We start from the raw sequence: 13027 nt of genomic DNA, 5'->3' as shown, positions 1-13027 counted from the left end.
GACCGAAAATGAAGGAAAATCGAGTGCCCAAACAAAAGAAATATTGCACAAGACTTGCAAATTTCAACAAATATCTCACTATAACGGAGAATTTGTTTCCGTTACTGATAACGAAGCATCTGATTTTGCTTTTTAATTCGTTTTTTCTTTTTGTCTCTCATTTCCTGTTTATGATTATCTTATGCGGTTCAATAAAATTTGAATTACCTCTTTTTCTTATATGCAATGTGCTCACCTTAATGTGAATGATTGTTAAACGTAGAATGCACAGTTATTCTGTAAATTTGGCAAGATAATGTTTGAAAATGAGTAAACACACAACGCTTAATATTGTCATAAGGAACTGATCTATTTGAAGAACTTTCAAAGCAGTCGTTCTTGTTATTTCGTGGCTTAAGGTGCTTTCCTGGGATCTGTATTGCTAAATATATAATCCGTAATTGATGAATGTGATTAAAGCCCTTATCAGTATGAAAAATACTGTTCGCCAGAGTTGCACCTCTGATTTGCTATTCTTGTATTTAATGTGAAAATCATTTTTTCCCGCTGATTGTATCTTTTCGGGTACAGCAACTACTTGTCATGTCGTTCACATTCATCAGAAATTTATTAAAAGACAGTTTTTTGCTGACCTGCATTTATACAAATAAAATAGTTTTTTTAATGTGTATATTTTTAAATCCAACGAAATTCAAGTATGTTGTTGTAAAGATTACTTGATTTGACAATTCACAGCTTTCATATTAAAGCTCAATAGACAGTGAAGCTCATGTCATTATGGCTCATTGAAATTTTGTGAGAAATTTATAGTTAGGAAAACGCTAAAAAAGTAGTGAATTTTCTATCCATCCAACAGTCATTGTGACTTTTAGCGTAAAAAGTACTCGTTTGTTTATTTTACAAAAACTGATGATAAAATTTTTATCATGGCTTCTCATTTTAATGCAAATTGTTTCGAACAAAGATTGTCTTTTGTCATCTTGTGAATTTCACTTGAGCAGACTGCATTTATGGCACTCGCCAAGTGAATCTCACATAATTAAATGAATGAGATCCAAATCATCAGACCCACCAACAACAGCAGCCATCAGTTCGCATGCTGCAAACTTTATTTGCACAAAACAGGTTGAAATACACAGAACTAAAAAAGAAGCACGATTACCTATTGTACAACATGCAGCTTTGACTCCCGCCAACATTTGCTTTCCACAAGCTGCTACAATGAACGTAAAGCGGTGGTGCACACAACTTTATATCTAGGTACTCTGCGAACAGCGTGCAAAAATGTTGCAACCTCCTTTCCAATTGAATGGAAATACGCGCACCTAGACGACGTTCGCGTAGAACTCCTCCATCCCGGCACCACGCCTTCACGATTCCATCAAAGATTGATGACCGGGCAACAGGTGTTCCGTGACATCACGGCCATGAGCCATCTTCACCAGATTTTAACATTCCATAAATTTTCAATTTTTCATGAAATGTTTTAGAGACTTCCCATTCTGACTGTTAGATGTGTTGCTTGTGGAAATATATCACATTGTCATCCCTTATCAGTAAAAATCTCCAATATACCATCGATTACTCATTTCGCAATTAAAACTTATAATATTTTTATCAAACAGGTTGTGATTTCAGAAGCAAGCCAGCAAATTGATATTAGTTAACAAGAAGAAGGAATAATAAATAAAAATGTTACTTTAATTGATGACAATTGCACACAAATAAATAAATTTAAATAGTTAAGAAATAATGCAGATAGATTTGATTTTATCTTTTCCAGTGATTAAACGCCTACTCCCAGATTGATATTGTTGTTGAAGTAGAATGCTACTGTTCTAGATAATTGTGATAAGCGAAAGACGTTTTGCTGTGATGGTAAAACGCATCTGAAAAGGTGAAGAAAAAAAAGGAAGAAATATTAATATTAATATCATGAGAAAATTCACGAAAGCAAAATAATTGAAAATGAAATGCATTCCAGTGCTCACGCACCTGAACTGACAACCAATACCCAGATGCATCCTGCTCATTGGTGGTGTTCCTTCCATTTTTCATATCCTCTCCATATATTGCATATGGCGGTTTGTTACGTGTGTTTTGCATTCGTACACAAAGCATCATGAGTAGCTTTGTTTTCAAATTAACATCAAAATAAATAAGCGAACAAAAAGAAAATGAATGAAAAAATTTGAAAATAAAATGCAATGTAAAATTAGAGAACAAAAAATAAATTTATTTTGAAAACAATATAAAAATGCACGCTTTAATGTGAAACTAAGTGTCTCACGAAAACAAATAAAAATCTCAAAGCATTTTGACCCATGAAGACAATTGCATAGAACAAAAAGAGTTTGCTGTGTGAAAGCTCCAGCACTGCTTTAAATCAAATCTCAACTATGTCGGTTTGTACCGAACTTAATTAAAGCAAGGGATAACTTCACCTTTTTCAATTGACCTTTGCCCAGACATCCAGAATAAAGACTCACAGGGAATCACACATTCCTTCGTTTATTAGTTTCGCTTCATGCAATCCGGGTTTTCATTTTTCTTCATATCAATAAAAATGCAAAACATGAAATCAAATGTTCACCTTAACATACACTAAAAGTTACAAATAATAAGAGGAAAGTAAATTTTCAAGTACGTTAAGCAAATTACTTTCACTTGAACGCAAGTTTTCAAAATCAATGCAGAAAGTTTGAATAAAAAATGATGCAAACTTCAGTAATGAATTAACGCGACCATAAACCGAGAGAACGTTATCTGCCGCTACTGTGAGTCACTTTAGCAAAGCAAACAAGCACATTATTACTGATAGCAGAAGCGCTTCAGAAAAAATTAATTAACATATTAGACAAACAAAGCTCACGTGGCGTTATTCGATTTAGCACAACTTCACAAGAACTCAACGTTTTTTCTTTCTCAGCTCATCTCGACAACTCTACATGAAAATTTCTATTCAAAATGATAATTAATCGACATTTTAGCAAATTCTGCATTTTAGAATGCAATGTGCGCAATTAAGTACCTTGATGGAAAAAAAGTAAGCTGTATATGCGTTAATTAAAAAAACACATTTCAGTACATTCGAAGTGATATTATTTTTAAAATTTTATATATAAATGATTTTAAAAAACCTATTAAGAAATCCACTGTTTTATTTTTAAGTTTTTTTTATGTGGAGCTCATTTTTGCTGACGGAAGAAAATTTTCCATAAGCAACAATGACTGAACAGAACAACTGATGCATTTCACGTTAGAAACATTCTGTTCTTTTTTTATTTACTTCCCTGATTTGTGTATCACAGATGCTGATGTCTGATTAGTTTTAGTGGTGATCTGTTACTAGTTATATGTTGGCAAGAACTGAAACTACTGAAAGTTGATTGCTTACATAACTCTGTGATTAACTGCAAAAAAAAAGTTTTGGCATTAAGTGAAATATGATATAATATAGTATAATATAGTATAGTATAGTATAATATAATATAATATAATATAATATTACACTGGTCGATGTTGAATTCTTTAAAAGATATATGTTCATCGAAAATTTATGAAAGCAGTTGGAAAACTTTCATCGTCGTTTTGTCATCTGTAATTGATATCATGTATAAACTTTGCTGGCTTTCATTCCATTTCTCCAACTTCAGCATTTCAAACACTCTCAGAAGACAATTTTTAATCGTTTCTGCCCGCCACTTTCACTGTCTTGTTCATCGGTAAACAAATTTTATTCTTTAAATGTGATTATTCTGGTTAATTAGCTCCTTGAACAGCTTCATAAAAAATTATCTACAGGTGCATGTCTTCTGGGATCAGTTTCTATGATTAAGTACATGCGTATGAACATATATATATATATATATATATATATATATATATATATATATATATAATTCTCAGTAACTAAATTTGTTTAGATGTTTTTCTTAATCACCAACGCTCGTAAAAGTTAGTACACGTTTGATAATTGTCCTTCAGTGCAAAGAAAAGTTTGTCTAATAATTATTTTTCTGTTTGGATAGTAAATAAACTAGGAAGGTAAATAACCTTGCACAGTTCTGCAAATATATATTCCAGTAAATATGTATATAAGATCAGCTGTGCTTGGCGACCCAATAAAACAAAAGATAACCTCCGCCCGAGCAGTCGTACTCAATTAATACTCTGAAAACCCCCTCCCCTGAAAGAGTGCATTCAGTCAGTTTGACCATTTGCTTTTATTGCACGGATAGCACCATCATTTCTGACTTTTATTTCTACTCCGATTTTACGTTAAAAGCAACACAAAAACTGTTTCCTTGAAGGTACCTGCAGCTGATTGTTTTAAATGCTTACAAATACGCGTACTTTAAATTCTTGTTTTAAAGCAATTCACTAATATTATTTAGTCTTTTCATTCCGGAAACTTCTTCCATTCACAGTGGATAAGTCCCAACGTTTGTTCATTAACAACAGCCGTAACTAACAGTCAACTTGAGAACAGAATGCTAATAATATACAAAAGTTTTGTTAAATCAATTCCTGTTGTTAAAACTGTCGTTAGATGATAAATTTTTACCAGTGAAATTATTTTCAAAATCATATTTCAGATAATTAATTAAAATGAAGAACCTGTGCACTGTGATCTTGTCGATTCTGATTGTTCAACAGCTGTCGTGTAAATGTCCAACCAGCATAGGGTCTATCGCAGGCGAAGCTGTAAAGCCAAAGTGCTCAAAAATCAACTTTGCCGAGGACGGAGATATAACAGTGCTCACGTTTAATATTTGGAACAGTGGAATGAATGTTGAAAATGGATTGATGAAAATTGCCAAACACATACTGTACACCAATCCCGATATCGTAGCACTACAAGAGGTTATGGGCAATTCAGTTGTTGAATCACTGATTCGCCATTTAGGTCCTGATTGGACAGCCATAGCTGCAAATTCATCATATCCAGATGTCGGCATCTTGACACGCCACGAATTTTTAACCTATTCAGATTGGATTGGTGATGGCATGCCAGAAAAGACTGGACACATTTGGGCCAGAATCAAAGTCCAAAAACTGAACAAACAGTTCATAATAAATTTTTGGAACCTTCATTTAGACTGGCATGACTACGGTCCGTACGCAGCTTGCAATAAACTTGTAACCAACAAAAGCCAGTTGGATGCAGGAGAATATGGGCAAGGACGTGCCAGTCTGGGTCGGGCACAGCAAGCTTATTTTATCATCAATTCGGATAAATTTCAACAACAAATGATTGAATGTGAAAATGTGACAATGATTGTAGCCGGTGATTTCAACTGTCCTTCACATCTCGACTGGATCGATTCAACCCGAAACCAGCACTGTGATTGGGTGTATGCCTGGCCGGCGACTCAACTATTTCACAAAGCTGGATTCCACGATGCTTTCCGCGTAATCTATCCGGATGCCAAGAAAAATCCAGGAAACACTTGGTCGTCAGCCAAAAAGTCACAAGATGGCTGGGGTAATACTATCAAAGAGCCGCAAGATAGAATTGATTTCATCCTTTATAAAAGTAACACCCTTCACCCTCTTAGTGCTAAAACGTACGTTGGTTCACACAGCATAACTCCTGAACCACACCATTACTTAAACGACTGGCCATCAGATCACAGAAGTGTCCTTGTTCAATTTAAACACAAATAAAACGACCATCTAATTATTTGTATGCGCAATTATATATATGCATGTTTGTGTGTGCGTGTGTGCGTTCAACACATATGTATAAATGTACTTATCTTCTTTACAATTTTCAGTTCAGTTTTCTTCAATAAAATGAATAATGCCTTCTATTCAACAACTGAATTCAAACGAACATCTTCTTCAGTGAATGGTTTCGATGAATACTTATGCTTATTACAATAATTATATTCTTCACACATATAGAAAATGAAACTGATTTTAACATTAAGACTAAACAAATTCATCAGTTTTTTTTTACAAATAAACAAATCATTGAGAAAAACAAACTGTAAAAGAAGAAATAAATAAATAATACATGTACCTCATATGTAGTTTACATTCTGAACTTCGACGTCCCAGTATTAAGTTGAAATGTAAGCGAAAGTTTTTTCTGTAGTGAAATAGCAACAAAGTCTTCAACGTTCATATGCAATTAATCAGTTTATACTGGGCAACAAATAATTGAAGCGCAATAATATAGCATTCATTTGATAAAATTCAAATAAAATTTATAATAATAATAATAATAATAATAATAATAGTAGTAGTAGTAGTAGTAGTAATGGCAATAATAGTAATAATAATAATAATAATAATACTTATTACTATTATGAGAAGAAAATTTGTAAAACAAGAGCACGATGTGAACAACAGAAACGGAGTAGGTTCGTGCCCTGACCTCCCGCAAGAATCGTATAGGCAAGTCTGGAACCAATATTAAAGTTTATATTCTGTCCCGCAGAATCAAACAAAACAAATCATCAAAAAGAAAGAAAAGTACCAAAACCAATTGTGGAATCTGAGTTTAGCAAAATGAAGTAAGTGTTGATGGTATATCATTTAAACCAATGTCTCAGGCTTTGAAGCAAGCAACGCTTCCATGTACATCTGATCTTCCAAATCGCTTGCCTAAAACATATGAAATGATTCACATTCAGAAAGCTTTTCCTTTTCTCCAGTTGCTTGAATGAAATAATCACAAGAACGTTGAACATAAAATACGCCAATTATTAATTTAGAAAAAAAAAATCTTAAATCGTGCCAACTGCCAAAGAAATCCGAAGTTTTCGATAAAAATAAAAGTATCATTGAACTCAGGGGGAAAGAAAAAGGGGAATTGCTTGTTGTGCATGTGCATTGCAAATACAGATACTTACATGTCTAGCTTCTTTGTCCAGTCGTTCCATTTGTTCAGCCTGAAATTTAGCAAGCAACTCTTCTTGTCGTTGATGTTTCACTGCAAGACGCCGGCGTTCTTCTAAAAAAATTTTACAATTCTTCTCTTGCACTTCTTTAACTCGACGGTCGCGTTCAGCTTTTGTTTTCACCGTTTTGCCAAGCTGAATTGCTTTCGAATCATCCATAGACTTTTTCGTCTGCTTCTGTCTCAACAGTTTCGATTCACTACAAGAACAATAATAACACCATTACAGTCGACAATATTATAATATAATAATAATAATAATAATTGACTGATCGTGCTGATAAAAAGAAATGGCAGAAATGGTGATTGAAAGAAAATTTGAATAAAAAGAAAAAAAATTAAATGTACGCTTCTAATTGTTGCTTAGCGGCCGTTCTTTGTTGTTGATGCACTTGGACGAGCAATTTCTTTAACAACGTCCATTCTTCTTCAATTTGAGTTTTTCGCATTCTGTGCTCAGCTTCCAACTGCCGCTTGGTCAGTTCTGACCAATCGCGTGTCTGTTCAGCTATAGCATGTCGAATGTGCATCATCCGTGATGGGCCAACTCCATCATGCAATCGATTATTCGGCCCAGTCACGTCTAAACTTTTCGACTGGTAAACTGACCGATGTTCGCTTCTGTTCTGAGACAAACTTTTGCTTTGATTTCGAACAAAAGCTAACGGCTGCTTTTTAGCGGTAATTTTCTCAAAAGCCAACGTCTGCTGGCGTTGCATTCCTAACCTCTCTTTCGCATGTCTGCGTTTTATATATTCATATTCTTTCAAATGTTTTTTCGTCAATTTCACATATGCTTTTTCCAATTTCAACTCTTCATATGTAACATGTTCGTCCAGCTTTAATTGCAGCAGTCCCATTTCTTCAAAAAGAAAAAAAAATAACTGAAAATTATTATATTCCACAATAAAACAAACAAACACACACACACACATATATGGAAAGAGAGAAAAATCAACTACGTGATGTTATTAATGCCTTACAGCAGTAATTTCATTCAACATTAACTTATTGAATGAATTATTTTCTGTTAGGCTACACTGAAGAATTGCAAATTAAAATACAATATGATACCTTTGATTGCTTTCCCGCTAGTCTGAGTAGAGCTGGAAGAGATAGGGGTTGCAGGGCATGCTGTAGATTTTACTTCTGAAATGGAATCAACCGAATCGCCCCCAGAATTCTTCACAGTTATCGGCTTTCGATCTGATGGCACTTCATCGATATCTTCTCGTCGAATTCCCATGTGTTCCATCTGCTGCTGACGCTTCTCAATCATAGACAAATAACCCTTTGGATCAGACAAAGCCTCGACAATGTCTATATAGAAGAAAAAAAAAGTATATTCTGAAATGGTATTTGAAAAAACTGCTAACAGAAAAAATCCCTTACCGCCAAGACCTTCCGGAATGTAGGTTTTCAAAACTATATGGCAAAATAAAGTTGGCAAAGTAAGTGGAAAATTGATTTCCGATCGCAATGAAATATGCCTGTAACCTGAAACAGAAAAGAAGAAAATTTACACGACCGATTGATGTACATTCCCATATGTCAAAGCGCAAAATATGCCCAATACCTACCTGGTTGTAAACCGTCGAGCGGTAAAATTCGCTGGCCAAGTAGCTTACTGTTTTCATCGTAAACGGCGAACCTGAGAACGGCCAGTTCAGGAAGCACAATCTGCAACATTGCATACGTATGCTGATCATGTATTGCAATCAGCAGAAAAAAGTTATCATGCAGCAGTAATAAATGGATTCCGATTAACGAAGAAAAAACAATCAGTAAAACTTAATAATACAAAAATCATCAGAAAATATGGTCAAGTTATAGAGGAAAAAAGAAACGCACTTTACGAAAAACAAATGGCTCCTCATTGTAGACGGGATTCAAACCGTTAGAAGGCACCATTTTCGTTTTGAATTCTTTGCGAATCGTATCCGTTGGAAGACCATACATTTCCACTTCAACGTAAGTGCCAATTTTCTTTTCGGAAAGAAACTGGCCTGAGATAACCTGCAGTAGACGCGTAATCGTTAATGCTTCATCATCGATCGCGTCAATAAACGGAAACAAACCCGAACAGAACAATAGGCAGCTACAACACCGTCGACAGGAGATTCAGAAAACGGATCGAACATTCGATCTGCACGACGCAAAAAATCTGGCTTCAATAAATATCTGACACAATGAAACAAACAAATACAATTGAAAAAGAATAAGCTCAACTGCGCAGCAAGCAATCCAACTTACCCGCAAGTTCCGTTGTATTCAAATTTTCCTTGATTCAGCTGCATCGCCAAGTCCGGAGTTTGAAAATTAAGTGAAACCATTTGACAGCCGGCGTTCCAAAATATTTGTGGCAAATAATTGCTAGAATCAACGCGGCCACCTTTAGGATATATACGACTGATCTGTCGCTTGTTATAACTAAAAGAATATTTATAAAGTTCAACACTAATTATTCTATACTGTTGTATATTAGAAAAAGAATAAAAAAATTCACTTGACTAATTCAATGGCGCTTGTTTTCAAATAGCCCAATCCAGTGCTTTCCGAAAACGACGACATGTGGAAATGACAGTTATTTTCTGAAACAATACACATCCACGTGAAATTTTGATTGGATTATTTTTCAAATTTTCATCAATAAGCTATTATTAGTGAAGAAAACGTCAAAAAAGCAATATAAATTACGTTCAGCAACATCGAATCCGGCAAATTTTACCGGCTGCGTGTAGTTGACTAGGCTAGAGAGCAACGGGTGGATGTTCGTCGTTGCCGAAATGTAATGGTACTGGGCAAGCAGACGCTCTTCTTCTTCTTTGCTCAACGCCATCTAAAGAGCATGCAAATTTAAATTTGCCATAAAAATGGTGCATCATAAATTGCACTGTTTTCCGCTTACTTCTTTTATTTTTGCACCTGCCAAAGAACGCAATTTACTGCGAAATGTGACCGATTCGGTACCTTTCAATTCTGGATGTGCTTCATTTTCGTTCAGTACTGCAAGCAAACAACACAGATTGCTTTTCAAAAATGAAACAAATCCATTCAAAAACAAAAAATTTAATACATGAAAAAAATTACAGTTCTTTAAACATATTGATATATATGTAACATTTACCGTCAGTGGTTGAATCAGTTCCAGGCGTTTCATCAACTTCCGGATTCTCTGAAACCTCTTCAACATCTTCATCAAGCTGACCTTTCTTGAGAAACTGTTCCAATTCTTGCTTTTCAACATCTGGATTTAAGCGTTTGCTTTTGATCAAAATTTTTCCTTTCAGCTGATTTGGAGAAGGTAACGGAACACCAGGTTCAAGCTGAACAATAAACAAAACACACCAATACATAAATGCGTAAGTGTTAGAAAAATGGGCAAATCTACACGAAGTGATCGATAACTACAGGCAATTATAATAAACATGAACTCACCGGATGTGAGCTCAGCGGTGATGACAAGAGCATATCTCCAAAAATTTTCATGCAATAAGCAGCCATTTTAAGTTGATTCTTTTTGCTAAAATGAAAAATTAAAGCAAAACACAGTAAGCACAGCGCATGTGCAGCAAGCAATTGGAGACTGATCGTTGTAACTGATTTTTACAATCGTACAAACCTGCAGTGATTTTCAAACGATAAAATAACCGGATACACAGACGTAACAAAAGCAGTTTCTTTTATGGCAGCTATAACATCCTAAAAATCACCAGGCGACAAAAAATAAAATTTCATCCATTCGACGTAGAAATTACCTTAAAAAGAATATCTGTACACATGGCTTTGCCATGCGTGATGATTGGTTCGTCTTTTCCAACGCCGCTAGTTCCATCCCAACAATCCAACTCTATGCAACTGAAAAATAATTTGAAAAAAAATAATAATCGGAAAACAATACAAATAAACAAATAATGCATACCGACACCCACTTAGAAGAACTTGTCGGTACATTTCAACAGAAGATCTGCCACCGAACTGACGCCCGGTCAAGTAAGTGTTGTGAGAGCTGTTGATAAGATAATCGCTCAACGGTTGGTCCATGTCTTGGTTCAGCTCTATTCTGTCGTACAGCATTGGTGCATTATCTTCAGACATCATAAAGCGCAAAAAGCCATCATAATACAATTTTTCTTCAAATAACACAAACATAATCAATTAAGCTTGTCATATTTTAAACAAGCATATATAAAATAAATATCACACACAGTTCAATGAAGAAAATTACCCTGGTTAACATGTTCTTCGACTTGTTCGTATTTTCGTAAAACAATCATCGCTTTCGATTTATCACATTCCGGGTAGAGTATCTCGTTCAATCTTGGATCCCTCTGCTTCTGAAACATCAATTCAATGATTATTAATCTAGATTCTTGATTTAAAAATGAACATCGAAATACTTCATTCAAAAAGCTTATCAACTGAGCGACAGTGATAAATTCTTCGCTTCCAGCACTGAAATGAAATGAATAAAATTAGAATTTCCAAAAAGAAAAAAGTTCCAAAAAGAAAAGAATCAAACATTTGTGAAAAAAGTTCGTGAATTTCAGGTCTTGGACATATACGCACGCAAAGGTGATAAAACGTGTCAAAAGTGAACTTTTCCGGATCAATTTCGAGATTCTAAACAGAACAAAACGCCAATAATGCCAAAAATGGCAAATTATAATTGCAACCAATTTTTAATTTACTGCTCATTATTCTATACCTTGCCTTCGCAAAGTCTTGAATCAACAAGGCACTGGATGATAAATTTTTCTGTTCTTCCAGAAATAAAAGTACGAACAATGCTAAAAAAATACATTCACAAACGAAAAAGAAATAACTACAGATGCATACTTCTTTACGGGAATTTTTCGGTTGGCGTTCAAGCTCAACGAAAGCATTTTCCAGCTAAAAATTCAGTCAGCATGAACAATAAAACAGTCACTCAGTCAGCGCGTGAAAATGAGTTTTACTGTTTGAGCAAACAAGTCATCGGGCATACGTGAGCAACGCGAAAATTTTTCAATACCTTCATCATGGCAATTTTCCATTCCTACAATATACAACAAGTTCAAATTAGCATAGAGCAATAAAAGCAACGAAATAAAAATTAAAAATAATTGCAAAATGTCATACAAATTATATAAAAAGAATAAATAATATCGAAAGATATTAAATAAATTTAATATAGTAAATTCATACCTGAGCTATGGTAGCTTCTTCAGCAATAAAACAGGTGAAATTTAAATTCACAAAATCGACCCCACTGACCACAGTTACTGCCCGACTTTCAAGCGATTCCCGACTGCCCGTGAAACGCAATTCAAAATCAGGTGGAGCTTTGGTATCCTGATAAAATGTAAATAGCAATTTTACCTTCAAACATGCTGTTTTGAAACAGAAAAAACCATACCTTCAGCCAACAACCAGATCGAACATCGCTCACTTGTGTCAAATCCAAAATTTGTGCTTCCTGTACAACAAACGAATAATAATTCATTGCAAAAACAAAAACCAATAAATATTAATAAAAATTGTGTACCTTTCCCTCCGCCGTCCAGTAAAGAAAAAATCCATATTCGTCTACTTGAACAAAACATCTTAATTCGAATGTGTTCGTTTCCTAAATTTATGAAAAATTGCATATTTGCAACTTGTTAACATGCACAACCAAGCCCAAACTATGAAAATTAATAAAACAAACAATAATACTATGAAAATGAAAAATTAGCATTGCTCAAATCTAGCAAAAAATTAAGAGAGGGAGAGATAGAGGGAGGGGGGGGGAGAGATAAAAAAGAATAGCATGTTTCCAGCAAAAACATACATCAAATGATGGAGATGATCAAAGAATAAAACAGTTGTCACGTTAAGAAGATTATTTCCAAATTGAAGTTGCCAATAAATAACAATAATGACATGATGAAAAGTGTCGTTTTTGCTAATTCCAGTTGTCGATCAAGCAGAAAATTTTTCGCGCTCTTCTTTCATGCTAACAAACATCATCTGAACAAAAGTGCTCGTCTGATCACCAAAATCAGATAGACTAGTCAAAATAAAACAGTTTTATAAAATGAATTCGCAGAAATGAACGAACGAATCAATTGATAATTTTAACAGTTTCAGTTTCGA

At 34.5% G+C, this 13027-nt stretch overlaps 5 protein-coding genes across 5 annotated transcripts; all 5 read right to left on the bottom strand.

Annotated features, from left to right (window-relative positions):
- Positions 1–1838: 1838 nt before the first annotated feature.
- Tsp_02548 (30S ribosomal protein S16) lies at positions 1839–2121 on the bottom strand. Its single transcript, XM_003378825.1, has 2 exons — positions 1996–2121; positions 1839–1889 (listed from the first exon to the last, which is right to left on the bottom strand). Exons 1-2 carry the CDS (start codon positions 2119–2121, stop codon positions 1839–1841), a joined length of 177 nt encoding a protein of 58 aa, XP_003378873.1.
- Positions 2122–4454: 2333 nt separating this feature from the next.
- Positions 4455–4961, bottom strand: Tsp_02547 (hypothetical protein). The gene is made up of 3 exons (XM_003378824.1): positions 4735–4961; positions 4621–4705; positions 4455–4496 (listed from the first exon to the last, which is right to left on the bottom strand). The coding sequence occupies exons 1-3, from the start codon at positions 4959–4961 to the stop codon at positions 4455–4457; spliced, it is 354 nt and encodes a 117-aa protein (XP_003378872.1).
- A 24-nt stretch (positions 4962–4985) lies between these two features.
- On the bottom strand, positions 4986–5629 carry Tsp_02546 (hypothetical protein). Its single transcript, XM_003378823.1, has 4 exons — positions 5585–5629; positions 5302–5494; positions 5116–5215; positions 4986–5058 (listed from the first exon to the last, which is right to left on the bottom strand). The coding sequence occupies exons 1-4, from the start codon at positions 5627–5629 to the stop codon at positions 4986–4988; spliced, it is 411 nt and encodes a 136-aa protein (XP_003378871.1).
- Positions 5630–6546: 917 nt separating this feature from the next.
- On the bottom strand, positions 6547–7770 carry Tsp_02545 (putative 1-phosphatidylinositol-4,5-bisphosphate phosphodiesterase beta-4). The gene is made up of 3 exons (XM_003378822.1): positions 7259–7770; positions 6864–7110; positions 6547–6615 (listed from the first exon to the last, which is right to left on the bottom strand). Exons 1-3 carry the CDS (start codon positions 7768–7770, stop codon positions 6547–6549), a joined length of 828 nt encoding a protein of 275 aa, XP_003378870.1.
- A 111-nt stretch (positions 7771–7881) lies between these two features.
- Tsp_02544 (putative phosphatidylinositol-specific phospholipase C, X domain protein) lies at positions 7882–12395 on the bottom strand. Its single transcript, XM_003378821.1, is given in 23 exon segments — positions 7882–7950; positions 7985–8044; positions 8058–8230; positions 8303–8407; positions 8491–8700; positions 8758–8926; positions 8989–9091; positions 9164–9340; positions 9417–9501; positions 9608–9749; positions 9819–9916; positions 10038–10236; positions 10349–10433; positions 10533–10612; positions 10669–10768; positions 10833–11043; positions 11139–11247; positions 11311–11365; positions 11619–11700; positions 11737–11803; positions 11898–11948; positions 12098–12244; positions 12309–12395. The coding sequence occupies 23 exon segments, from the start codon at positions 12393–12395 to the stop codon at positions 7882–7884; spliced, it is 2664 nt and encodes an 887-aa protein (XP_003378869.1).
- Between the last annotated feature and the right edge of the window lie 632 nt (positions 12396–13027).

This window comes from Trichinella spiralis, assembly GCF_000181795.1.
Source record: "Trichinella spiralis strain ISS 195 chromosome Unknown Scfld2, whole genome shotgun sequence".
Lineage (NCBI taxonomy): Eukaryota > Metazoa > Nematoda > Enoplea > Trichinellida > Trichinellidae > Trichinella > Trichinella spiralis.
The sequence above is the reverse complement of the archived record's forward strand: the minus strand, read 5'-3'. Positions and strand labels throughout refer to the sequence as shown.